This window comes from Mobula birostris, chromosome 6 (genome assembly GCF_030028105.1).
Source record: "Mobula birostris isolate sMobBir1 chromosome 6, sMobBir1.hap1, whole genome shotgun sequence".
In the NCBI taxonomy this organism is placed as follows: domain Eukaryota; kingdom Metazoa; phylum Chordata; class Chondrichthyes; order Myliobatiformes; family Myliobatidae; genus Mobula; species Mobula birostris.
Genome location: NC_092375.1, coordinates 119,668,927 through 119,695,642, shown reverse-complemented (window position 1 = coordinate 119,695,642; position 26,716 = coordinate 119,668,927). Strand labels below are relative to the sequence as shown.

The following is a 26,716-nucleotide window of genomic DNA, read 5'->3' as shown; positions in this document are numbered from 1 at the left end:
GCATACTGAATCTCGTCAAACTCCCAATACTATACTCTGGTCCAAGTGTTGGGACATGGGGTTGATATAGAGGGGCGCCCACCAGACAGTATGGATGAATTGGGCCAAATGGCCTGTTTCAGTACTGAATGACTGGTGACATCAGTGCTGCTAATATACATATATAGCTATATTTTCAACCATTTAAACTTGTTATTAGACTGAGGTATTAAAAGTTACACCACGACGGAACTAAAATAGTTAAACTACGGAATAGCTATTTACTGAACTGAAAGAACCGGTTTGAGAGGTTGAATAGCTAAGTCATTTCCTGTGGTCTGTTAACATCGCTTTATCTATTTTACTGCAGGTCATAAGCCGTCTGGGACTGGACTCTCTTACTCCTTTCAATGCTAAGGAAAGAATAATTGAGTAAGTTTTGTACAGGAAATCCACTGATGTATGTCTCATCCACATTCTTTCTTCAAACATCCAATGGACAACCATGGAAATGAAAAGAAGTTTCTTGTATGATTGTTGTCTTTAAAAAGTCACAGTAAGGGGCCGGTCATGGAGTCATAGAACACCACAGCACTAAAACAGGCCCTTTGGTCCATCTACTCCATGCCAAACTGTTATTCTGCCTTGTTCCATTGACCTACACCTGGTCCATAGCCCTACAAACACCTCTCATCCATGCTTTTATCCAAACTTCTCTTCGATTTAGCAATTAAACCCAAATCCACAACGTCCACTGTCAGCTCAGTGAAGTCCTAACCTATTCAACCTTTCCCTATAACTCAGGTCCTCAAGTCCCAGCAAAATCTTTATAAATTTTATCTGTACTCTTTCAATCTTATTTACATCTTTCCCATAGGTAGGTGACCAAAATTTCACACAATACTCCAAATTAAGCCTCACCAACATCTTATACAACTTAAATAACATCTCAACTCCTGTACTCAGAACTTTGATTTATAAAGGCCAATGTGCCTAAAGCTCTCTTTACGACAGTAATTACCTGTGACACCACTTTCAAGGAACGATAGATCTGTATTCCCGGATCCTTCTGTTCTATCGTACCCCTTAGTGCCCAATCATTCACTGTGTGCAATGGTCATTCAGGACAGTGAAGGTAAGAAACTTCATCCCCAGGAGGGTGGTGATTCTCAGCAATTTTCTACCAAGATGACTGTGGAAGCTTAGTTGCTATATATTCAAGACAATGATAGGGTTTCAAATATTAAGGGAATCAAAGGATATAAGTTGAGTGACACACAAGAAGCTGGAGGAACTTCAGTCTTCATCTGGTCTGCTGGGTCTTGACCCAAAACTCTGACGTCCATTTCAACGTTCAGAGTACTTCAAAGTATATTTATTATTGAAGCAAGTGCGTCACAAGGAGGTATCGAGGTCTAGGTCTTGTAGCTTAGTGATTAGTTTCAAGGGGATGATAGTGTTGAATGTTGAGCTGTCGTCGATGAAGAGCATCTTGATGTATGCACCTTCACTGTCTAGACGTTCCAGAGCTGAGCGAAGAGCCAGTGAAATGGCACCTGACGTTGACTTGCTGTGACAGCAGGGAGGTTGGAGTGGATCCAAGTCACTCCTCAGGCAAGAGTTGATGTGCTTCATAACCGACCTGTCAAAGTACTTCACCACAGTGGATGTAAGTGCTACTGGATAATTGTCTTTGAGGCAGGTTATCACGTTCTTCTTGGGCACCGGTGTGATTGAAGCCTACTTAGAGCAGGTGGGTGCCTCAGACTGCTGAAGTGAGAGGTTGAGGATGCCAGTAAACTCTCCAGCCAGTTGATTAGCACAGGTCTTCAGTACTCAGCCAGCCACGCCATCTGGGCCAGATACTTTCCATCCATTCACTCTCCTGATGGATGCTCTCATGTCCGCGTCCGTGACTTCACCTGCCTGAAGGATGCCTGGCCTGCTGAGTTCCTCCAGCATTTTGTACGTTGTTCCAGGTTCCAGCAGTCTCTTATGTCTCCAACATGAAATTAGCATAGGAAAGTGCACTAAGGTAAAGATCAGCCATGACTGGTGGAGGAAGCGATGGCTGACTCCTACTTCTAATTCTACTGAACAGCAAAGACAACTGCAGATGTTGAAAACCTGAAGAAAAAGAGAATTCTGGAAATACTCAGCAGGTCAGGCAGCATCTGTGGAGAGAGAAAACTAACCCCGTTTTCCTTTTCACAGCTGCTGCCAGAACTGCTGAGTCTTTCGTGCACCTTTTTTTTAATTGTATCCCTGTTTCTTGTTTTTATTATCCTTGTCAGATACATGGTGCCGGATGAGAAGGAGGAGGGCAGGCTGGCTTCTTTGCCTCTGCGGGAATTTATCCGGAGCGTTGGAGCGCGGACTGCGGCCCCTGGGGGAGGTTCCGTCGCTGCTGCTGTGGCCGCCATGGTTGGTACATCGTTTCAGATGGGCTGAAAATTACATGTGACTGGCGCATTTGGGTTTATGTATCTCCAAAGGACAACGTCATTTTTATGATCTGTTTAATCTCATGATAGAAACATAGAAAATAGGTGCAGGAGTAGGCCATTCGGCCCTTCGAGCCTGCACCGCCATTTATTATGATCATGGCTGATCATCCAACTCAGAACCCCGCCCCAGCCTTCCCTCCATACCCCCTGATCCCCGTAGCCACAAGGGCCATATCTAACTCCCTCTTAAATATAGCCAATGAACTGGCCTCAACTGTTTCCTGTGGCAGAGAATTCCACAGATTCACCACTCTCTGTGAAGAAGTTTTTCCTAATCTCGGTCCTAAAAGGCTTCCCCTTTATCCTCAAACTGTGACCCCTCGTTCTGGACTTCCCCAACATCGGGAACAATCTTCCTGCATCTAGCCTGTCCAATCCCTTTAGGATTTTATACATTTCAATCAGATTCCCCCTCAATCTTCTAAATTACAAAGAGTACAAGCCCAGTTCATCTAGTCTTTCTTCATATGAAAGGCCTGCCATCCCAGGAATCAATCTGGTGAACCTTCTTTGTACTCCCTCTATGGCAAGGATGTCTTTCCTCAGATTAGGGGACCAAAACTGCACACAGTACTCCAGGTGTGGTCTCACCAAGGCCTTGTACAACTGCAGTAGTACCTCCCTGCTCCTGTACTCGAAACCTCTCGCTATAAATGCCAGCATACCATTCGCCTTTTTCACCGCCTGCTGTACCTGCATGCCCACTTTCAATGACTGGTGTATAATGACACCCAGGTCTCATTGCACCTCCCCTTTTCCTGATCGGCCACCATTCAGATAATAATCTGTTTTCCTATTTTTGCCACCAAAGTGGATAACTTCACATTTATCCACATTAAATTGCATCTGCCATGAATTTGCCCACTCACCCAACCTATCCAAGTCACCCTGCATCCTCTTAGCATCCTCCTCACAGCTAACACTGCCGCCCAGCTTCGTGTCATCTGCAAACTTGGAGATGCTGCATTTAATTCCCTCATCCAAGTCATTAATATATATTGTAAACAAATGGGGTCCCAGCACTGAGCCTTGCGGTACCCCACTAGTCACTGCCTGCCATTCTGAAAAGGTCCCGTTTATTCCCACTCTTTGCTTCCTGTCTGCTAACCAATTCTCTATCCACATCAATACCTTATCCCCAATACCGTGTGCTTTAAGTTTGCACACTAATCTCCTGTGTGGGACCTTGTCAAAAGCCTTTTGAAAATCCAAATGTACCATATCCACCGGTTCTCCCCTATCCACTCTACTAGTTACATCCTCAAAAAATTCTGTGAGATTCGTCAGACATGATTTTCCTTTCACAAATCCATGCTGACTTTGTCTGATGATTTCACCGCTTTCCAAATGTGCTGTTATCACATCCTTGATAACTGACTCCAGCAGTTTCCCCACCACCGACGATAGTCCAGCTGTATGATTCATGAATGGTGAATAATGATCTTAGAACACATGCATCTCTAGAACTTGTTTGTCCACCCCGTTTTTGTGGATGTGGGTTGTGCACAATGTTTACTTGCCAGTCAGATCCATCAGATCTCCTGCAAAAAAAAAGTAGATTGAACACAGTTTTGGTGGTCTACACACAGAATTGGCTCTGCGCAGTTGCCAGCTGCAGTAGCTTGCCTATTTTGATCCCTAGGATGCTGTCGCACTTTGAAGGAACTCCCTGGATTTCAGGGAAAACGCAGGAGGGTGGGAGGTTGGCAAAGGTGCGGAGCTCCCTTGCGCGCATAAGAACCTCCCTCCCCATGTGACTGTTGGTCCCAAGCCGCGGGTGTGTGTAGTATGGAGAGGCTGCAGCCAGTGACGAGGGTGGCGGACACTGAACAAGATGTGGACCCTATAACTGGCAACCATTGTCAGGCTTAGCACAAAGCACGCACGGTCTTCTCAAAAGTGCTTGGTGGTTTGTTGGTTGCATCCAGAAGCTCCAACATGAGCAAGCAAGGGGAGAACACAAGCTGCCTAATCTATGATGTCAGAATCAGGTTTATTATCACAGACGTATGTCATGAAATTTGTTGTTTAGTGGCAGCAGTACAGTGTGTGATGAAAGAGAGTTACAAAAGTACACATAGACTAAGATGTTAACTGTCCTGTGCTATCACAAGTGGGATCAACAGTTGATCTGCTACCTGTCTTCAGGAGAGAGAGATAAGTAAGACAATGGAGCAGCATTTGGAAATGTTAATGAAGAGACGAGAGAGTTTAATGGAAGGAGACACTGGTCTGAGTATTGTCAAGACCGGCTCCTTTTGAACCCTGAACTGTTTGAAGTGTGATGGACAGGCGATACCCCAGCAGGGGGATAAAAAGGGGCAGGTTCGCTAAGACACCACACACGACACCACGAGGTAACGAGACCCTGGAAGCGGTGTGCCCCCCACAAGTTGGTGGGAGTTTTTGGAGGACTGACGCGGGACCAGCCATAGACGCACAGGGTGGAAAGGTACGGTCGGCGGGAACCTGGTGTGTGTGTCCACCCTTGCCTGGGTGCCAGGTTCACTGCAGAGGAACGATCGTATCTGGAACGGAGGGGTCACAGTCGGTGACCTCAGAAGACATTACAAAGGGTTCGCCCGAAAGCTAACTGCAAGGAATACCAAAGGTCTGTTGAATCCGATTTGAATATCAGCACTCGCCCTCTCTCTCCCCCCAGTGACACGACGGCAATTACTGCGAACTGAACTAAACTGAACTCTGTCACTTGTGATTGATCATTTTACCCCTAGACTGCGATAGAGCTGATTAACCCTATTATCCTAGTTCTGTGTACATGTGTGTTTATTCATTGCTAACCTGTTGCATTTATATCCTTACTATTAGAGTACTGTGTTGCTTATTTCTTTAATAAAACTTTCTTAGTTCCAGTAATCCAGACTCCAACTGAGTGGTCCATTTCTGCTGGTTTGGCAACCCAGTTACGGGGTACGTAACAAGTGCAATACATAAAATATACTATAAATTGCAATAAGAAATGTAAGTAAATTAGTTGTGCAAAAAGAGAGCGAAAATCGTGAAGTAGTGTTCATGGGTTGGTTTATTGTTCTTTCAGAAATCTGATGACAGAGGGGAAGAAGTTGTTCCTAAAACATTGAGTGTGTGTCTTCAGGCTCCTGTACCTCCTCTCTGATGGTAGTAACAAGAGGAGCTCCTGACTGACACAGAGCAGATGTCACGCATACTCAGATGAACTGGGCCTGGAAGTGACTCTGTTCAATGGGTGTGATTTTATCCGAAAATTATCGATAGCTGCATCTAACATTTGTGTGATTTGTCCATTGAAAAATAAATGAATGGGTACATAGTTTAAACTAAGTACCTTGAATTGAAAAGGTAGCTTCACTCAGTCACTGAGGACATCTCCTGTGAACTGCATGTTCTGTGATGTTAAAGTATGAAGCAATTTTCCCTAAAAATTACTTGTCTCGACCAGAATTAGCAATTTTGGCTTTTTCTGGCACTCTCATTCAACTGCATCAAATTTCTTAACAGCTTGTACTGGATGGCACAGTCGCATAGCGATTAGCACGAGCACTTCACAAGTGCCAGTGTCAGCGGTCAAGGATCGGGGTTCGAATCCCGTCGCTGTCTGTATGTTCTCCCCATAACCATGTGGGTTTTCTCTGGGTGTTCCAGTTTCCTCCCACAAGTTGTATGGTTAGTGTTGGGGTCAGCTCAGCTCAGTGTTCGTTATCATCAGGCCACCCCGGTTCAAAATCGACCAAATTGGTAACAAAAATAAGAGCAAGCAGAAACCAGAAACACATCGTACTTGAATTAGGGTCGACAATCCACAGGCCCTGCTCTGGCACTATCCTCCGACTGCATCGATGGAGAGAGTGAGATCATTCAAACACAAGGATCTTCCCTCAGGAGCAGCGAGTGGGAGGGTGAGAGAGGCTGTCACACGCAGACATTTTGTTCCGGCAGCAGTGAATGCGAGGCTGGGAGACAGTGCTGAACACTCACTCGCCCTCCACACTCGCTTTGACGATTTCAATCTTCCTCAGCGCTTTACTTGGTGAGAGACAGAGTCGATCGTGGGCTCGTGCCCCATCTCCTAGCTTCCTGGCCTCCATAATGCACACTTTGCTTGCAGCCTTGTGGGACTCTCTCGGAGACAGATCACCTGACTGACACACTGCCAGCATACAGACAACAGGCTCCAAAAGTAGCAGAACCACATCTGAAATAAAAAGATGAAAAAGAAGTGCAAGGAGTTGCTTCGTGACCCATCTTGAGGATGACACCGTTGGTAGTGTTGTTCGCTGGTGCCACCTTATAAGTGAGGGCCCTGTTCCCCTCCATCTGTCCAGCTATCCCTCTGTGATGACTGATTGGATACTATGTCAGGGTGTAGCTGCCACTCACTGCTCCTTGTTGCAATGTGTTTCACCAGGGCGCCGCACTGGGCTCCATGGTTGGACTAATGACCTATGGGAAGCGGCAGTTTGAAAATCTGGATGGAACAATGAGAAGGCTGATAGGTCCATTCCATCATGTCATGAGCGAGCTTATCTCTATGGTGGATGATGACTCCAATGCATTCAACAGCTACATGGTGAGTGATGCTGATAAAGTGATAAAGAGTTTGCAATTCCACAGGTGCATCAGGATAACATCAACGTGTTCAAGCACATCTGCTTGATTTATGCAGTCCTCACAACTGTCAAGGTCCCTCTCACTGGGGAATACTGAAGCAAAGGATTCATTAAGGACCTCTCATACCTCCTCTGACTCCAGAGGCATTTTTTTCTGTTATCACTGATCAGTTCTACCCTCACTCTGGCAGTTGCCCTGTTCTTCACATACACGTAGAACACCTTGAGGTTTTCCTTAATCCAATGCGCCAAGGTCTTCTCATGCCCCCTTCTAGCTCTCTTAAGTCCATTCTTCAGCTCCTTCCTGGCTCCCCTGTAAATATATAGAGCCCTGTCTGATCCTTGCTTCCTAAATTATAAGTAAGCTTCTTTCTTCCTCTTGACTAGATGTTCTACATCTTCTGTCAACCACGGCTCCTTCACCCTACCATCCTTCCCTGCCTCAATGGGACAATCCTATCCAGAACACCCAGAAGTGTTATAAGTCTATTCAGAAACCCAAGCAAGTATTTGTTCAGAGGAAATCCTGTCTGAATACTCATCTGTTGGAAGTTGTGGTATGTGTTTCCAGGGCTTTATATTTTCTGCCAGATGGAAGCGGGGTGGGGGGCGGGTGGTGAAGAGGCAATGTTTGGGGTGGTTGGGACTTTTAATTATGTTGACTACTTTACCAAGGCAGTGGGAAGTGGAGTCCACGAAGGAGAGGTTGGTTTCTGTGATGTGCCGCACTGTGTCCTCAACTTTCTGCAATTTCTTGCTATCTCAGGCAGAGCAGTTTTATACCAAGCGATGATGCATCCAATTGGGATAATTTCTAAGGTGCATTGATAAAAATTGGTGAGGATTTAAAGAGATGCACCAAATATTTTCAGCTTCCCAAGGATGTACATGTCCAAAATATAAGAACCATAAGGGCTTGGTGATAAGAGGAAGGTTGATGTTGAGATTGGAAGCCTGTAAGCAGTGGTCTACTGGGACCCTTACAATTGTTACATACACTACATTGAGGATCTAAATAGTAATGTAGGAGATTTGAATCATAAGTTCCCAGATGACAAAAAACATTGGTGATGGTGTTACTACTGAGAGAGTCAACCTCAGCTATGAAACAACATTGGTGAATTGGTAAGGTGGACAGAGAAACGGTAGGAAGAATTTAATCCTGAAAAATGTGAGATGATTTACTGTATATTGGGAAGACCAATGAGTCTAATATGTATGAGAGAACCCTCCAAAGTACTGAGGACAGAGGGATCTTGCTGTACATGTTCTAAGATCCCTGAAGACAGAAGCAGAAGTAGGTATAAGGTATGAGATAATCTATCACTCTCTTGCTTATCAAGAGTCTATTTACAATACCTCTACCTTAAGAAAATTGTTGCTTCCAGTGCTCGAGACTGGGCGCCCAGTGAGAGGAAATATTTCACCTGAAAGTGTTTTAAAGGGATGATCCCTTATTTTTAAACAGACACCCCCAGTTCTAGATTCTTCTGCAGGAAGAAACATCCTCATCACCTTCATCCTGTCATGATTCCTTATACAAGACATAGGAGTAGAATTGGGCCATTTGGCCCATCGGATCTGCTCTGGCATTCCATCATGGCTGATTTATTATCCCTCTCAACCCCATTCTTCTGCGTTCTTCCCTTTGACACCCTGTTCAATCAAGAACCTATCAACCTCCGCTTTAAATTTACCCAATTACGTGGCAACGAATTCCACAGATTCACCACCCTCTGGCTAGAGAAATTCTTCCTCATCTCTGTTCTAAAGGGATGTCCCTGTATTGTGAGGCTACACCCACTAGACTTCCCCACTATACGTTTTAATCAAGTTTATTTATTTCTATTTATTGAGATACAGGGCAGAACAGCCCCTTCCAGCCCTTTGAGCTGCACCATTCAGCAAGTCTCTGATTTAACCCTAGCCTAATCACGGTACAATTTACAATGACCAATTAACCTACCAACTGATATATCTTTGGAATATGGGAGCAAACCAGCCACCCGAAGGGAACCCATTGGGTCATGGGGAGAACGCACAAACTCCTTCCAGACAGTGTTGAGAATTGAACATGGGTCACTGGTACTGTAAAATATTGGGCTAACCACTACGCTATTGCGCTACCCTACCTGTATCCTTGAATGTTGTCCTACTCTTACAAGGATACTAGCTGAGTCCATCCGAATTTTCCCCGTAGGATGAGGTCCAGAGCAGTGAAAAGAATGAGAACCTTGAAAGAAGTCAAGAGTTTTGTTGTACTTGTGTTACGTGAAATTTAAACCATCTAACCTGATGTTGATAGAAGATCCAATAGCACTATTCTGAGCAACAGCAAGACAGTTATTCCCCTGCCCTGGCCAATCAGCATTTGTCAACCATGTTAAATGCTCATTAGTTACTATGTTGTTTATTGGAGCTGGTTGTGTATAAATTGGCAGCATGTTTCAGAATGATGGCACTGACACTACCTCAAAAGCTTGATATCTTCATCACAGGGTTTAAAATGCAGAAAAAGGGATGTGAGTGGTGCTGTGAAAATGCAATACAAGAGCACAAGAAATGAAACAAAGCTTTACGTCCCATTGGGTTTGCTCTACCATTTCAAATGATCACGTGTGACCCGATGAATGAGTACTCATCATTAACCCAGTTTCTCTTTCCACAAATCCTGCCCAACCTGCTAAGTGTTTTCAGCAGGTTCTATTTTCCTTTTGGATTGACGTAATCTTGACCTCAGCTCCAACTCCAGCTTGTTCCCCTGAAGTCTTCACTATCCTTTAGATTGAAAGTGTGTCTCTTGTGGCCTTGAATATAGGCAACACTTCAGCCTCCACAACTCTACGGCTGACAATTCCGGAGATTCACCATCCTCTTAGAACTTAATTAGTTGACTTCTTATTCTAAAGTTATACACTTATTTTGCTGGACTCCTGCTGGGAGAAACATTCTCCCAACACACCCCATAAGATCATCTCTCATTCTTCTGAACTCCAATGAATGTATGTCCAACCTACTCCACCTGTCTTCCCTTATTACAAACAATAATGGATCTAAAAATGGTAGAGTCAATGGAGAAGATGCAAAATGGCGTTACAAGGATAACACTGGAAGTGAGACATTATGCAAATCAGGAAAGGATTGGGTAGGTTTTAAGCTCTTTACTCTGGAAAAGCAAAGTCTAAGAGGATGACCAAAGAAACCAGGGTTGGAGATCCGTGCAAATCCCAATGTTGAGGCCTGAAGGTCAAAACTGAGATTGGCGACTCTTAAGGTTAATACAGAGATTTGGCAGAGTCCAAAGGGCAAAGCTGAAGGGTGAAGTCCAGAGAACAGCAAATCCAGAGGTAGAAGCCGGAAAGTTGAAGAACGAAGTTAGAAGCCCAAAGCATTCTCGATGCTGGCGTCTCATGACTCCTTCAGGTCTCTACCTTTGGAATAAATCCAGTCAAGGATTCAAAAGAAATCTGTTTACTCACAGCTGGGGTAAAAATAAACTTCAGAGAGAAAGAGCAGAGGATGTGCTGTTTAGCTCTAAATAAATAAGTTGAGGTGGAGCACACACAGGCAGGATCAAAGAATAGTCCCTATTTTCTAATGTATGTCATTTCGTCTCACACACTGAGTGGCCACTTTATGAGGTATACCTGCACGCCTGCTTGTTAATGCAATTATCTAATCAGCCAATCATGTGGCAGCAACTCAATGCATAAAAGCACGCAGACACGGTCAAGAGATTCAGTTGCTGTTCAGACCAAACATCAGAACTGGGAAGAAATGTGATCTAAGTGATTTTGACCATGGAATGATTGTTGGTGCCAGATGGGGTTTTTGAGTATCTCAGAAACTGCTGATCCTCTGGGATCTTCACACACAGTGGTCTCTAGAGTTTACAGAGATTGATATGAAAAGTGAAAAAACATCCACTGAGTGGCTGTCTGTGGTCAGAGAAGAATGGCCAGAATGGTTCAAACTAATGGGAAGGTGACAGTAATTCAAAAAACTGTGTTTTAAAACAGTGGTGTGTACAAGAGCATCTCTGAATGCACAAAAACACACTGAACCTTGAAGTGGATAGACAATAGCAGTAAATGAGCACAAACATTCCGTATACTCAATGGCACTTTATTAAGTATAAGAGGTACCTAATAAAGTGGCCACTGAGTATAAAATGAGAGGCAGCTTTAGTGTAGGCAACGCCTTTCACAGCACGGGCAGTGTGTCACCAGGTATAAGAGAGAATGAAGGAGGAACAGGGTGTAGTGGATCTGAAACTACACGTCTAACATTTCTATTACAATGTTGATGACCTTCTTTAACCAATGAGGAGATGGCTTTTCAATATTTGGTGGGTTACTATTCGCCCCTCAGTGTCCTGTGCTTTCATCCACTTAGTGAATAGTTTGCATCGTCAGGCTGGTCTCATGTTGTTTTCTTTCTTCAGGCTGCCCTCAAAATGCCCAAATCAACGTCAGCGGAACAAGAAAGGTGAGCCATACTATCCAGATTCATGACACGTACAGTCCTCCAGACTGTTAGTCACAGAGAACGACAGCACGGAAACAGACCCTTTGGCCCCTCTAGTCTCTGACAAACTCTTATCCTGACCAACACCTGGACCATAGTTCTCCATACCCATCCCATCCAAATACTTACCCAAATTAGATGTTGAAATTGTACCCGCATCCGCTGCTTCCTCTGGCAGCTCGTTCCACACTCGCATCGCCCAGACAGTGCTCAGTGTTCTGCAGTACCACCTTTGTAGTTCTCTGCATTCTTGATCTCGTGCTCCCTCGCGCTAAGTGACTCGTGACGAGAGCAGCACCGGGAATTCACTGTTGCCCGTGCCGGCCTGCACTCCTGTGGTGTCCCGGACAGCGGTGTGGTGCCGTGATGCTGCGAGCCACAGGGTGCCACGCACTGCTGCCCTCAGCTCCCTGTGGCACTGTTTGGTTGCCGTGGAAAACATGGCTTCTTATTAAGCAGATTGGAAGAAAGTAGAGGGGGATATCAGAGGTAAGAGTTCTTTTACATGGAGATTGGTGGATGTATGGAACGCACTGCCAGGGGGTTGTGAAAGAGGCAAGTACATTAGCGGCATTTAAGAAATCCCTTTGTAGGCATGTGGATGATAGAAAAATGGAGGGTTATGTAGGAGGGAAGGGTTAGATTGATCTTAAGAGTAGGCTAAAAAGTTGGCACAACATCATGGGCTGAGGGCATGTACTATTTAATGTCCAATGTTCTCTATGGAGGCGGGCATGAACTAGGAGAGTGGGCACACGTGTAAATGGTAGTTAATGGAAATCAGTGGGGTAACAGATCTTCAGCAGAGGCGAGAGGAAAAGAGATGCTCTAGAAACTCAATCCCAGAGAGATTGCCTCCATTTATCGAAGCTGAAAGCCCTGCAGTGGTTTGAAGATGCAGTTATTCTCTTTTTAATTTTTAAAAAAAAATAGATACAGCAAAGTAACATGCCCTTCTGGCCCAACGAGCCTGCACCACCCAATGACACCCATGTGACCAATTAACCTACTGATCCCTACATCTTTTAAATGTGGAGGAAACCTGAGCACCCGGAGGAAACCCAGGTGGTCTCAGGGAGAACGCACCAACTCCGTACAGACCGTGGCAAGAACTGAACTTGGGTCGTTGGTACTTTAATAGCGTTACGTTAACCGCTACGCTGCTGCGCTGCCCCTGATTCTGATCAGGCGTTTTCAGCATCATCTCATGCCATCTCATTCCTTGCACAATTGATTTTTCAGATGTCTTGCTCATTATTCTTACAGAGCAAGTATTCTTGCACGTGCTATAGCTTTACATAAAGGAGATCACCGTGAACAGTTCCCAGCCAATAATGGAATCCCAACTCAGAAAGGATCCAGTTCATCTACTTAATCAGTTGCTCTTCTCTAGGCGTCCCTCTCTCAGACACAATACCCACTGCCCACACCATCCCGAATACCAGGCACCCACTGAGGATAATCCGCCAGTCCCATTCCGACTGTTCAATGTGGTTCCGAGTGATAGGACCCCTATCTTTTGTCCTTTTGCAGGCGCCAAGAAGCAATGCAGAAAGGCCTGAAGGAGGCCGTCCTGGTGCCACTGACGTTGGCAGAGAGAGTGACCAGCCTCTGGCCACACCTACAGGAGATGGCAAAGTTCGGAAACATCGGCTGCAAATCTGATCTGCAGGTAGACATGCTCAGGGGCACAAAACTTTGAGTGGGGTGTTACTTCTCAGCCCACAGCCGATAGAACCAGTGGTCCCGTTCCTGAGGCAGCTACAAAATATACTGAGAGAACCAATTCTATTATGCTATAGAACATAGGACAAAGAATACAGAGTGGTACAACACAGGAACAGGACCTTGAGGTCTAACTCAAAGTAGATTATCAAAGTACGTAAAGGTCATCGTATACTACCTTGAAACTCATTTTTTTGCAGGCATTTACAGGAAAATAAAGAAGTACAATAGAACTTATGAAAAACTGTACATAATCAAAGACTAGCAAACCAAGCAATGTGCAAAAGTTGCAGAGTGAGTGTATAAATTGTGGAATTAATTCAGAGTTGAGGTGAGTGAAGTTATTCACTCTGGGTTAGGAGCCTGGTGATAAGTGTGTGGGACGTGAGGTTCCTGTACCTCCAGCCCAATGACGGCAATGAGAAGAGAGCATGCCCTGGATGTTGGGAATTCTTGATGATGGACGCTGCTTTCTTGTGGCAGCACTCCTTGTAGATGTGCTCATTGGTGGGGAGGGCTTTGCCTGTGATGGACTGGGCCGTGTCCACCACTTTCCTGTTCCTGGACACTGCTGTTTCCATTACCAGACAGTGATGCACCTGGCAGGATACTCTCCGCTGTGCATCTATAGGAGATTGTCAAAGTTTCAGACAATATGCCTGCATCGTTCATAATGCTAATCCAACAGCATCTGATCATGTGCCTGTGTAAATGTCTCCTACACATTGCTACTGTAATCTGTCACTTCTGTTTTACCACCTCCCCATGTGGCATGTTCCAAGCACCTACCACCCTGTGTTTAAAAAAAACTTGCCTTACAGCTCTCCCTTAAACTTCCCTCTCTCACCTTAACCTGATGCCCTTGAGAATTTGACATCTCCATTCTGGGAAAAAGACTGGCTGTATCTATCCTTTCTCATCATTTTGTATGCTTCATTCAGGTCACCCTCAGCATCTGCTGCTCTGGAGAAAACAAACTAAGTTTGTCTATCCTCTCCTTGGAGCAAGTATTCTCCAATTTGGGCAACATCCTGATAAACTTCTTCCCCACCTTATCATTCTTCCTGCAATAGGATGACCAGACCTCCACACATTACTCCATATATGGTCTAATCAAACCATGGCTCACTAACTTCTATGCTAAATGCCCTGACCAATAAAGGCAAGCATGTCACCATATCCACTTGGTTTACCACTTTCAGAGAGCTTATGGGCTTTCACTCCAAGAACCCTCTTCCCATCAGTGCTCTTAAGGGCCCTGCCATTTACTGTATAGCTTCTTATTCTATTCAGCCTCCGAAAATGCACTATCTCACACTTATCCAGATTGGGAGTGGGAATGTAGCTCAGTGGAAGAGCTCGTGCCTTCCACGTGTATGAGGTCCCATGCTGGGGCGGCATGGCAGCATAGCAGTTAGTGTAATGCTATCACAGTGTCAGTGATCCAGGTTCAATTCCCGCCACTGCCTGTAAGAGTTGGTACATTTTCCCAGTGACCATGTAGGTTTCTCCCCACATTCCAAAGATTTATGAATTAGTAGCTTAATTAGTTACATGGATGTAATTGGGAGGCGTGGGTTTGTTGGACTGGAAGATCCTTTTAGTATGCTGTATCTCTAAATAAAAAAAACTTCACCCGCCGTTTCTCCACTTGCATTTCAAACTGGCTTTCTTTTTAAATCTTTTTATTGAATTAGTACACAAAAGGTAAACCATGTAGAAACTAATACACTGTTGCGATAAAAATTTACAAGAGATATTAATACACAAAAAAATGGTACAAACAGTGCAGTTTAGATATAAACTAACAAGGTAATATAATAGTATACTAACTTTCCATACATATCAATAAAGAGAAGAAAAAAACCCCAAAAAAACCCACCGTGCAACTAATGTAAAAAGCAAAGCAAAGCAATGGGCTAACTAGGTATCAAGTAGACTTAAACAACTTAAAACAATCACGTCCTCAAACCCGACGTCCATTAAAAACAGTTAAAAAGCAAGAAGGGAATGTAAATATGGGTAAAGAGAAAAAAAAAATTAAATTACATTAAATGAAAATGTTGAATAAAAGATCTCCAGGTCTGTTCAAATTTAACAAGTATCATAAAGATTACTTCTGATTTTCTCCAAATTTAAACATAGTATCCTCTGAGAAAACCAAAAGAACGTAGTTGGGGCATTAATCTCCTTCCAATGTTGTAAAATACATCTTTTTGCCATTAAAGTAAGAAATGCAATCATTCTACGGGCTGAAGGGGAAAGATTACTGGAAATTTTAGGTAATCCAAAGATAGCAGTAATAGGATGGGGAGAAATATCTGTATTCAATACCTTTGAGATAATATTAAAAATGTCTTTCCAAAAAGTTTCCAAAGTAGGACAGGACCAAAACATATGAGTTAAGGAAGCTATCTCCCCATGACATCTGTCACAAAGACGGTTAATATGAGAATAAAAACGAGCTACTTTAACTTTAGACATATGTGCTCTATGAACAACTTTAAATTGAATTATGGAATGTTTGGAACAGATAGAGGAAGTATTGACTCGTTGTAAAATATGCGCCCAGTCATCCGCGGGATAGTAAAGCCCAATTCCTTTTCCCAATCTGACCTAATCTAATCGAATGGAGCTTTCCTAAGTTTCATGATAGTATTATAAATAATAGCCGTTACACCTTTCTGACATGGGTTAAGTTTAATTATAGTATCTAAAATATATGTAGGGGGTAACGTCAGAAAGGAAGAAAGTATGGTACTTAGGAAATTTCTAACTTGAAGATATCTAAAAAAATGTATTCTTGGTAAGTTATATTTGTTAGATAATTGTTCAAAAGACATAAGGGAGCCATCTAAAAATAAATCCAAAAACCGTGATATACCCTTAGTCTTCCAAATTTGAAAGGCACGGTCCGTAGAAGAGGGGGGAAAGAATATGTTACCTAAAATAGGAATCGCAAGCCCAAATTGGTTAAGATCGAAAAATTTTCAGAATTGAAACCAAATACGTAAGGTATATTTAACTATATTGGGTTACAAACCTGTTTATGGTGCTTCAATTCGAAAGGAAGAGAAGAACCTAAAATGGAGCCAAGTGCATAACCTTGAGCAGATTGTAATTCCAATACTATCCACTTAGGAATGGATAGTGTATCTTGGTCAAGTAACCAAAATTTCATGTGTCGAATATTAATTGCCCAATAATAGAATCTAAAATTAGGTAATGCCAAACCTCCATCTCTCTTAGCTTTCTGTAGATGTATTCTACCCAGTCTCGGGTTTGTATTTTGCCAAATAAATGAAGAAATTTTAGAGTCAACTTTGTCAAAAAAGGATTTTGGAACAAAAATCGGTAATGCCTGAAATACATACAAATATTTTGGCAGAATAAACATCTTAACAGCATTAATACGACCAATCAAAGTTAAATAAAATGGAGACCATTTAAATGAAAGTTGTGTAATGTGATCTCAAACTGGCTTGACAATTATTTTCACAATCTGCAACTCCACCAACGTGTGTGTCACTTGCAAGTTTACTAATCAGACCATCTACATTTTAATCCAAATCACTTATATGGATTGAAAAAGAGAGGTCTCAACACTGATCCATGCAGAACACCACTGGTCACAGAGCTCCAACCAGAATAATACCCCTTCACCATTACCCTCTGTCATCCACGACCAAACCGTTTCTTATCTAACTCACCACGTGAATTAATCTTTTGCAGCAGTCCATTATAAGGGATCTCGTTAAACAGCTTACTAAAGTGACAACATCTATTGCCCTACTCTCAATCACCTTCAACACCTCAAAAGCAGATTTGAGAGATAGAACCTCCCCCACACAAAGCCAGGATGACTTTCTCCGATAAGTACAGTATATACTATTCTAAATGCAAGGAAATTTTCTCTCTAAAAATCTTTTCCAGTAATTTCCCCACAGCTGATGTAAGGCTCACCAGTCTATGATTTTTTGCACTTTCTCTATGATTTTCTTAAACAAAGGATTATTTTTGGCTTCTGTGAATTTGTCCATGGCTAATGAGGCTATAAATATCTCTGAAAAGGCCCCAGCAATCTCCTCTCTTGTCTCCCTCCCCTGAGGATTTGTTTACTTTAAGGGCCTCACCCATTTTGTCTGGCTCCATGCACAAATTCCATCCTTACATTTCTGGGTGGACCTACACTTTCCTTAGCTATTCTCTTGCTGCTGATATAGGTATGAAGTGCCTTGGGATTCTCCTTAACACTACCTGTCTAGTAGATCTTGTGGCCTCTTTTAGCCCACCTAATTCTTATTTTACATTCTCTCCTGGTTCCTCTATAATCCTTGAGGACTTTGTCTAATTTCAGTTTCCTAATCCTTGCATATGTTTCTTCTTTTCATTTAGACTAAACTTAAAATATCTCTTGTAAAGAATGCTGTCATCCTTACAGGAACATGCTTGTCCTGTATGCTAAATAATTAGCCTTTGAAGAACTCAAAATGCTACTCACAATCTGCTTTTGCCATTACCTGTCTCTGTAATTAACCTCCCTCCTTATCAGCATTTTCACTTGAGGATTAGTTTTATTATTATCCATAACAATCCTAAAACATTATGTAATTGTTTCTTCTAGAATGCTCTCCCATTGAAACTTTGATCACGGGTCAGGCTCATGCCCAGTATGGCCCCAGCCCTAGCTTTGGTTGGTACGTGAATTGTGCTCCGGCAGACAGGAGGGCTCTGCTGCAGATAGTTAAAATTGCCCCACGCATCACCAGCACCCATCAAGGATGTATGAACAGAAAGGTGCCGGAAAAAGGCCAGCAATATTGTGAAGGTTCCCACCCATCCTGCTTACAGACTGTTTGTCCCACTCCCATCAGAGGCCATACACATTCCACACCAGGACCACCAGACTCAAAAGGTTAGCTCCCCCACGCTGTCAGACTGATCAGTACGACCACCACAAGTCCATTCCTTTCCACAGCCCCTCAGCACCATTCATCCCCCCCATGCATGACCAGTTTATGCTTACAGTCTACACCTCATACCTACACTGACACAGTCCTGTCCTACTGTGATTTCATATGCCCTGCTGCTACTTAGAAAAATTACTCTTGCCGAGAGTCACTTTGTCACTTAATCATTTCCTGTCAGAGTCACTGTATGTACAGATATGCATGAAGCTAGCATCACATTATGTACACACACACTCATTCTATGTATATAAGCTAATCTAATGTGTCTGTGGCCACACTCAACAATTACTCAGCGGGTCAGGCAGCATCTGCGGTATGGGGTGGAATAAAGAGTCGACGTTTCATGAGGACTTGATGGAGGGTCTCAGCCTGAAACGTCTGCTGATTTCCCCCAGCATTTAGTGTGTTTTATTCTGGATAACCAGCAACTGCATAATCTCTTGTGTTTCCAGTGACTTCTACATTGTGTTTCATAAGACTGTTTTTATACTGTACTTATATCCATTGTGTACTTTATGCTTATTGTGGTTTTTTTATGCTGCATTGGATCCGGAATAACAATCAATTCATCCTCCCTTACACTCAAGTACTGAAAACTGACAACCTTGAATTTTGAATTTTATTGTGGAAGTTTGGTTATCCAGTAACAAATATTCAAACCATTGGAATGACACTTGGTAGTTCTCCATTCTAAGAAGAATGTCTGTTTCCAGGTTGCTGCCAAAGCCCTGGAGCTGGGAGTATTTGGGGCCTTTTACAACATCATGACAAACCTCAAGGACATCAAAGAGGAAGAATTCAATGCCAAGGTACTGGATTGAGTGGAGGTCACAGGGTTGGGACGTGAGATGGAGAGGGATGATGGAGGACAGTTACAGAGTATAGGAGAACATGAACAGTTTGTAGGTTGGTGCACTCAGTGGCCACAGAGGGTATGCTTGTGGCCTTCTGCTGCTGTTGCCCATTCCCTTCAAGGCTGAGGTGTTGTGCATTCAGAAGTGTTCTTCTGCACACCACTGTTGTAACATGTCGAAGGAATTGCAATGGTAAAAAGACCCTGATGGGAGTTGTATACAGATCCCCAAACAGTAGTAAGGACGTGGTCTAAAATTGCAATGGGAGATAGAAAATGCGTGGCAAAAAGGCAATGTTACAATAGGCATGAGGGACTTCAATATGCAGGTAGATTGGGGAAATTAGGTTGGTGTTGGATTACAGGAGGGGGAATTTGTAGAGTGCCTTTGGGATGGCTTTTTAGAGCAGCTCCCTAGAGGACCAGCTATTCTGGATTGGGTGTTGTGCAATGAACCAAAATTGATTAGAAAGCTTAAGGTAAAAGAACCCTTAGGGGAAAGTGATCATAATATGATCAAATTCACCCTGAAATTTGAGAAAGAGAAGTTAAAGTCAGATGTATCAATATTACAGTGGAGTAAAGGGAATTACAAAGGCATGAGAGAGGAGTTGGCCAGAATTGACTGGAAAAGAATACTGGCAGGGATGATGGCAGATCAGCAATGGCTGAAATTTCTGGAATCAATTCAGAAGGCACAGGATATATACATCCCAAAGAGGAAGATGACATAACAATGGCTAACAAGAAAAGTCAAAACCAACATAAAAGCCAAAGAGAGGGCATATAATAGAGCAAAAATTAGAGGGAAGTTAGAGGATTGGGAAGCCTTTAAAAACCAACAGAAGACAACTAAAAAAGTCATTAAGAAGGTAAAGATGGAATACGAAAGTAAGCTAGACAGTAATATTCAAGAGGATACCAAAAGTTTCTTCATTTACATAAAGTATAAAAGAGAGGCAAGAGTGGATATCAGACTGCCGGAGAACAATACCTGAGAGGTAGGAATGAGGGAACAACGAAATAGCGGATGAACTGAGTAAGTATTTTGCATCAGTCTTCACTATGGAAGACGCGAGCAGTATGGTGGGAGTTCCAGGTAACAGGGGGTATGAAGTTTGTGAAGTTACCACAACTAGGGAGAAGGTTCTTGGGAAACTGAAAAGTCTGAAGGTAGGTAAGTCACCTGGACCAGATGGTGTACATTCTAGAGTTCTGAAAGAAGTGGCTGAAGAGATCTTGACGGCATTAGTAATGATCTTTCAGCAATCACTAGATTCTGGAATGGTTCTGGAAAACTGGAAAATTGCAAATGTCACTCCAATCTTCAAGAAGGGAGAGGGGTAGAAGAGGGGAAACTATAGGACAGTTAGTCTGACCACAGTGGTTAGGAAGATGTTGGAATTGATTATTAAGGATGAGGTCTCAGGGTACTTGGAGGCAGATGATAAAATAGGCTGTAGTCAGCATGGTTTCCTCAAGGGAAAACCTTGTCTGACAAATCTGTTGGAACCTTTGAAGAAGGAACAAGTAGGATAGACAAAGGAGTATCGGTTGATGTTGTGTGCTTGGATTTTCAGAGGCGTTTGACAAGGTGCCACGCGAGGCTACTTAACAAGCTCTGAACCCATGGTGTTACAGGAAAGATTCTAGCATGGATAAAGCAGTAGCTGAATGGCAGGAGACAGAGAGTGGCAATAAAGGGAGTCTTTTCTGAATGGCTGCTAGTGATTAGTGGTCCCAACACTCTATTCCATCTGACACGTTTTTGCCCATTCTTCTAATGTGTCTAAGTCCTGCTGCAACTGCATTGCTTCCTCAGCACTACCTACCTTCCACTGATCTTTGTATAATCCGCAAACTTTGCCACAAAGCCATCAGTTCCATTATCTAGATCATTGACAAACAATGTGAAAAGTAGCAGTCCCAATACTGACCCCTGAGGAACACCACTAGTCACTGGCAGCCAACCAGAAAAGGCCCCCTTTTATTCCCACTCACTGCCTCCTGCCTGTCAGCCACTCCTCTATCCATGCCAATATTTTTACTGTAACGCCATGAGATTTTATCTTGTTAAGCAGGTGCAAACTTTTCTGACTCTCTTTTAGCTTTAAAGACTCCACGTACAGACAGATGTAGGACAATTACACTTTCTTACACTGACATTTCTCTCTGCCTGTTCACAGACTCGGCAGAGGGCCTACGACCTCCTGGAACAGGCAAAGAGGAACACGGTGCAAGTTTTAGAGCTGATCGATAAACGGAAAGAGATGGGAAAGGAGTAAGAAAACCAGACTGCAGCTGCTGAGATCCTTTGAGACACCTGCAGTAAATTCAATGAAGCTTTCTTCAGTGGCTCACCTACTTAACTGCATATGTCCCCAACTGAAGTGCCCATGTGCATCAGCAGAGATGAATAAAGAATAACATTACTCACAGTGTGTGTGTGAAGTGTGTTCAGCCTCAAAGAACATACTAACTTCAAATATTTGGTGCAAAATATGCAGGAAGTGTCTTGAGAAGCTCCACTTTTGTATTTTCTCCACTTTCTCGATAGCTTTGATCCTTTGTAGAAGAGGAGTGCTACAGCTGCCAGATATCCTCCATATCTCGCTCTCCTAACCATGTTCATATATTGATAGAAGAGTACAGCACAGGAACAGCCCTTCAGCCCGCAATGTTGTGCTGAAACAGCTAAAAAGCAAATCCAAAAGAACCCAAAAACTAATCCCTTCTACTACACAATGTCCATATTCTTCCATCTTCCTCACATCCGTGTGCCTATCCAAGTGTCTCTTAAAAGCCTCCAACGTATTTGCCTTTACCATCATCCCAGGCAGAGCATTCCAGGCATCCACCACTCTCTGAGTAAAAAACTTACCCCTCAGATCTCCTTTGAACCAACTCCTTCTCACCTTCTATGCATGCCCTCTCGTATTAGACATTTTTACCTTTGGAAAAAGAGACTCCCTGCCTTCTCAATCTCAGCTTCTCATAACCTTATAAACCTCAGCTGATCTCCCCTCAGCCTCTGTCACTTCAGAGAAAACAACCCAACTTTATCCAGTCTCTCATGATAGCGCATGCCCTCCAAACCAGGCAGCATCCCAGTAAACCTCTTCTGCACACTCTCCAAAGCCTCAACATCCTTCCTATACTGGGGCGACCAGAACTGTACCCAATACTCCCATTGTGGCCTAAGCAGAGTTTTATAAAATTGCAACATAACCTCTTGACTTTTGACCTCTGTGCCTCAACTATAAAAACAAGCATTCCATAAGCCTTCTTAACCACCTTACTGACCTGTGTAGCCGCTTTCAAGGAACTGTGAACTCGGACCCCAAGATCTCTGCTCAGCAACACTGTTAAGGATCTTACCCTTAAGAGTGTACCATCTCCTTGCATTTGCCCTACCAAGGTACAAAACCTCACATTTATCTGGGTTAAGCTCCATCTGCCATTTCGCTGCCCATTACTGCAACTGATCCATATCACGCTGTAGTCTTTGCCAGTCTTTTACACTATCCACGTCCACAAACTTACTAACCCACCCACCTACATTTTCATCCAAGTCATTTATATACATCACAAACAGCAGAGGTCCCAGCACAGATCTCTGCAGAACACAACTAATTACCGACCTCCAGCTCGAATAAGTTCCTTCAACCTCTGCCTTCTGTGTACACGTCAGATCTGAATCCAAACAGCCAATTCGCCATGGACCCCATGCATCTTAATCTTCTGGATTAGCCTCCATGAGGGACTTTGTCAAATTCCTTACTAACATCCATTACCGTATCTTCATTAATCACCCTCATCACTTTGTCAAAAAAAAACTCAATCAAGCTGATAAGACACGACCTGCCTAATTAGGCCACAGGTTTCCAAATGCTCACATATCCTATCCCTAAAAACTTTCTCCAGTAATTTCCCTACAACTGACATGAGACTCACCAGTCGATAGTTCCCAGGATTTTCCATTGTTTCCTTCATAAATAGTGATACAATATTAGCCGCTCATCAGTCCTCTGTGACCTCACCTGTGCCTTCCTCTTTCTTGACCTCTAAACACCCTTACATATTTATACACTCTGCACTGACCTCCTGGTCCTCTGCGTCCTTCTCCTTGGTAAACACTGAAGCAAAGTACTCATTAAGTACCTCGCTCACATTCTCTGTGTTCAAGGAAATATTCCCCCCTTTATCCTTGAGTGGTCCCATCATCTCCCAAGTCATTGTCTTGCTGTTGATGTGTGTATAGAATGCCTCGGGATTCACCTTAATCTTACTTGCCAAAGACTTTTCATGGCCCCTCCAGGCTTTCCTAATTCCCTTCTTTAGTTCTTTTCTGGCTTCTTTATGCTCCTCATGTGCTTCATTTGATCGTAACTTTTGAAGCTTTACATACTTCTCCTTTTCCTTCTTGGTTAAATACATCACCTCTCTGGACATCCAAGCTTCTCTAAATTTTTCCATCCCTTTCCTTCCTTCTAATAGGAGCATAACTTTCCTGTACTCTGTGCGATTGATCTTTAAACATCCTCATGGCTGATGGGGACTTACCAGAAAAAAAGGTGATCCGATTAGCACCTCTTAGTTCATGCCTAATGCCCTCGTAATTTGCCCTACTCCAATTTAAAACTCTCCCACAAAGACCATACCTATCATTATCCACAGCTATCCTGAAATTTAAGGAGTCATGGTCACCGTTCCCTTACCGTAGACCCACTGAAAGGTCAGTCACTTGGCCAGGCTCATTACCCAATGTCTGGTACAGCCCCTTCTCTCACTGGACCATCCACATATTGATTTAAGAAACCTTTCTGGATATACTTAATAAACTCTGCCCCATTTAAACCCCTTACACTAAGAAGGTCCCAGTTTATATTAGGGAAGTTGAAATTCCCCATGACAACAACTCTACTATTTTCACACATTTCCTTAATCTGATTACATATCTGTTCCTCAATGTCCCGGTGTCTATTGGAGGAGTCTGTAGTACAATCCCATCAGTTTGATTACACAATTCCTATTCCTGAATTCTACCCAAATGGACTCACTGACTGACCCTTCCATTAAGTCTCCTGAGTGCAGCTGTGATATTGTCCCTGATTAGTAGTTCAATTCCATCTCCCTCCTCTTTTACCTCCTTCTCTAACATTTCTAAAACTTCAAAAAACTGGTACATTAATCACCCATTCCTGTTCCTCTCTCAATCAAGTCTCTGTAATAGCCACAGTACCGTAGTTCCATGTACAGATCCATGCTCTAAGTTCATCACCTTTACCCATAACGCTCCTAGCATTAAAATACACACACTTCAAACTATCCGACCCATCGTACCTGTTATTTCAATTTGGCCTTTCAATATTTACCCTGACATCTACCTTCCTGTCCAATCCTTCACCTACTGACCTGGTGCTCAGTTCCCAGACCCCTGCAAAACTAGTTTAAACTCTCCCAAGCAGCATCAGCAAACCTTCAGGCCGGGATATTGGTTTCCACCCCAATTTTGGTGCAACCTGTCCCTCTTGTACAGGTCACCCCTTCCCTAGAAAAGATTCCAATGATCCAAGAAACCCTGCCCCCTGCACCAGCTCCTCAGCCATTCATTTGTTTGTGCTATCATCTCATTCCTTCCTGCACTAGCCTCTAGCACCGGGAGTAATCTGGAGATTACTGCTCAGGAGGTCCTTTTCTTCAGCCTCTTTTCTAACTCTATATACTCACTGTGTACGACCTCTTTCCCTTTTCCGACTATGCAATTGATGCCTATATGCACCATGACCTCTGGCTGTTCACACTCCCCCTTGAGAATATCCTGCAGCTGCTCCGGTACATCCTGGACCCTAGCACCTGAGAGGCAACACACCATCCTAGCGTCTCTTTTGTGGCCACAGAACCTCCTGTCTGTCCTCCTAACTATCAAGTCTCCTATCACTATTACTCTTCGCTGCTGAGCCTTGGAGCCGGCCACCATGCCACTGGCCTGACTCCTGTTGCTGTGCCGTGATGGGTCATCCCCCCAAGCAGTATCCAAAGGGATATACTTGTTGCTGAGAATGGCCACAGGGGAACCCTACACCGACCTCTTAATCGCCTTATCTCTCCTGGTGGTCACCCATCTGCCGTTTAAAGCCTGTACTCTGGGTGTGACCACCTCTTCAAAGTCTCATCTACAATGTCTTTGGCCTTCTGGATGATCCCGAGTACATCCAACTCCAGCTCCAACTCATTGACCTGGTCGGTCAGGAGCTGAGGTTGGGTGCATTTCCCACAAATGTAGTCATCAGGGGAACAGGCAGGTATCCTGAATTCCCACATCTGTCAGGAGGAGCGTTCCATCCTGACTACTCGCTACTAAAAAAAAAGGCTTACCACTTCTTATCTGTGCCTCCGCCTATTCTTGATGAAGCCTGTTAAGGCAAAGCCTTCTCACTATATCATTGGCCCACTCCAACAATGGCCTCTCCACTTGACCCTACCTTCCTTTTATTTGCTGTTGAGTTTAAGCCTCTGACGCGGACAGAAAAAGTTAGGCCTTACCTGAAGCTGCCCCTCTTCACCCTCTCTCCCCCAACCATCGGTAGGGCTCTGACACCGATACTTACCACACCTGAGTCACTGAGAAAAGTGGAACAGTCCATCACAGAAACAGGCCCTTTGGCCCGTGACAGCTGAGCCAATCATGGTAACCATTAAAACTAATCCCATGGCCTATACCCCTCCATTCCCTGCGTGTTCATGTGCATGAATACATTTCTCCTAAATGTTGCTATTGTAACTTCTTCTAACACCACCCCTGGCAGAAATTCTGTGTAAATAAAAACTTGTCACACAAATCTCCTTTAAGTTTTCTCTGCCTCACATTAAACCAGTGCCCCCTAATATTTCCACCCTGGGGAAAGAAAAGGTTCTGACTATCCAGCAGAACTAGACCATTCTGCCCCTCAAGTCACTCCGCTATTCTATCAGGACTGATTTATTATCCCTCTCAACCCCATTCTCCTGCCTTCTCCCCGCTGCCTTTGATGCCTTTACTAAGCAAGAACCGATCAACACACACAAATGCTGGAGGAACTCAGCAGGCCAGACAGCTGCTGTGGGAAAGAGTACGGTCAACATTTCAGACTGAGACCCTAACAGCAGGGCTCCTGATTATCATCGGCACAAAACGTCAGCTGTACTCTTTTCCATAGAAGCTGTCTGGCCTGCTGAGTTCCTCCAGCATTTTGTGTGTGCTGCCCTGGATTTCCAGCATCTGCAGATTTTCTCTTGTTTGTAACTGTGACACTACCATCAAGAATGCCTACTTTTCCATCCCTAAGCTGTATTTTGGGAAACCTGGAGGAACTCAGCAGGTCAGACAGCATCCAAGGAAAAGAGTACGGTCGATGTTTTGGGCCGATACCCTTCACTAGGACTCCTGATGAACTGTCTTGACCCGAAACGTTGACTGTTTACTCTTTTCCATAGACACTGCCTGGCCTGCTGAGTTCCTCCAGCATTTTGTGTGCGTGTGTTGCTTGGATTTCCAGCATCTGCAGA

General features: G+C 43.7%; 1 protein-coding gene across 1 annotated transcript in view; it reads left to right on the top strand.

Annotated features, from left to right (window-relative positions):
- Positions 1-21,606, top strand: part of ftcd (formimidoyltransferase cyclodeaminase) — a 58,144-nt gene extending 36,538 nt beyond the window's left edge. Inside the window, exons 8-14 of the mRNA XM_072261170.1 lie at positions 350-411; positions 2,274-2,403; positions 6,892-7,053; positions 11,538-11,581; positions 13,154-13,292; positions 19,029-19,124; positions 21,355-21,606. Of these exons, the coding sequence (XP_072117271.1) occupies positions 350-411; positions 2,274-2,403; positions 6,892-7,053; positions 11,538-11,581; positions 13,154-13,292; positions 19,029-19,124; positions 21,355-21,453 (732 nt within the window). The 3' untranslated portion in view covers positions 21,454-21,606. The remainder of the gene's footprint in view (positions 1-349; positions 412-2,273; positions 2,404-6,891; positions 7,054-11,537; positions 11,582-13,153; positions 13,293-19,028; positions 19,125-21,354) is intronic.
- Positions 21,607-26,716: the final 5,110 nt, after the last annotated feature.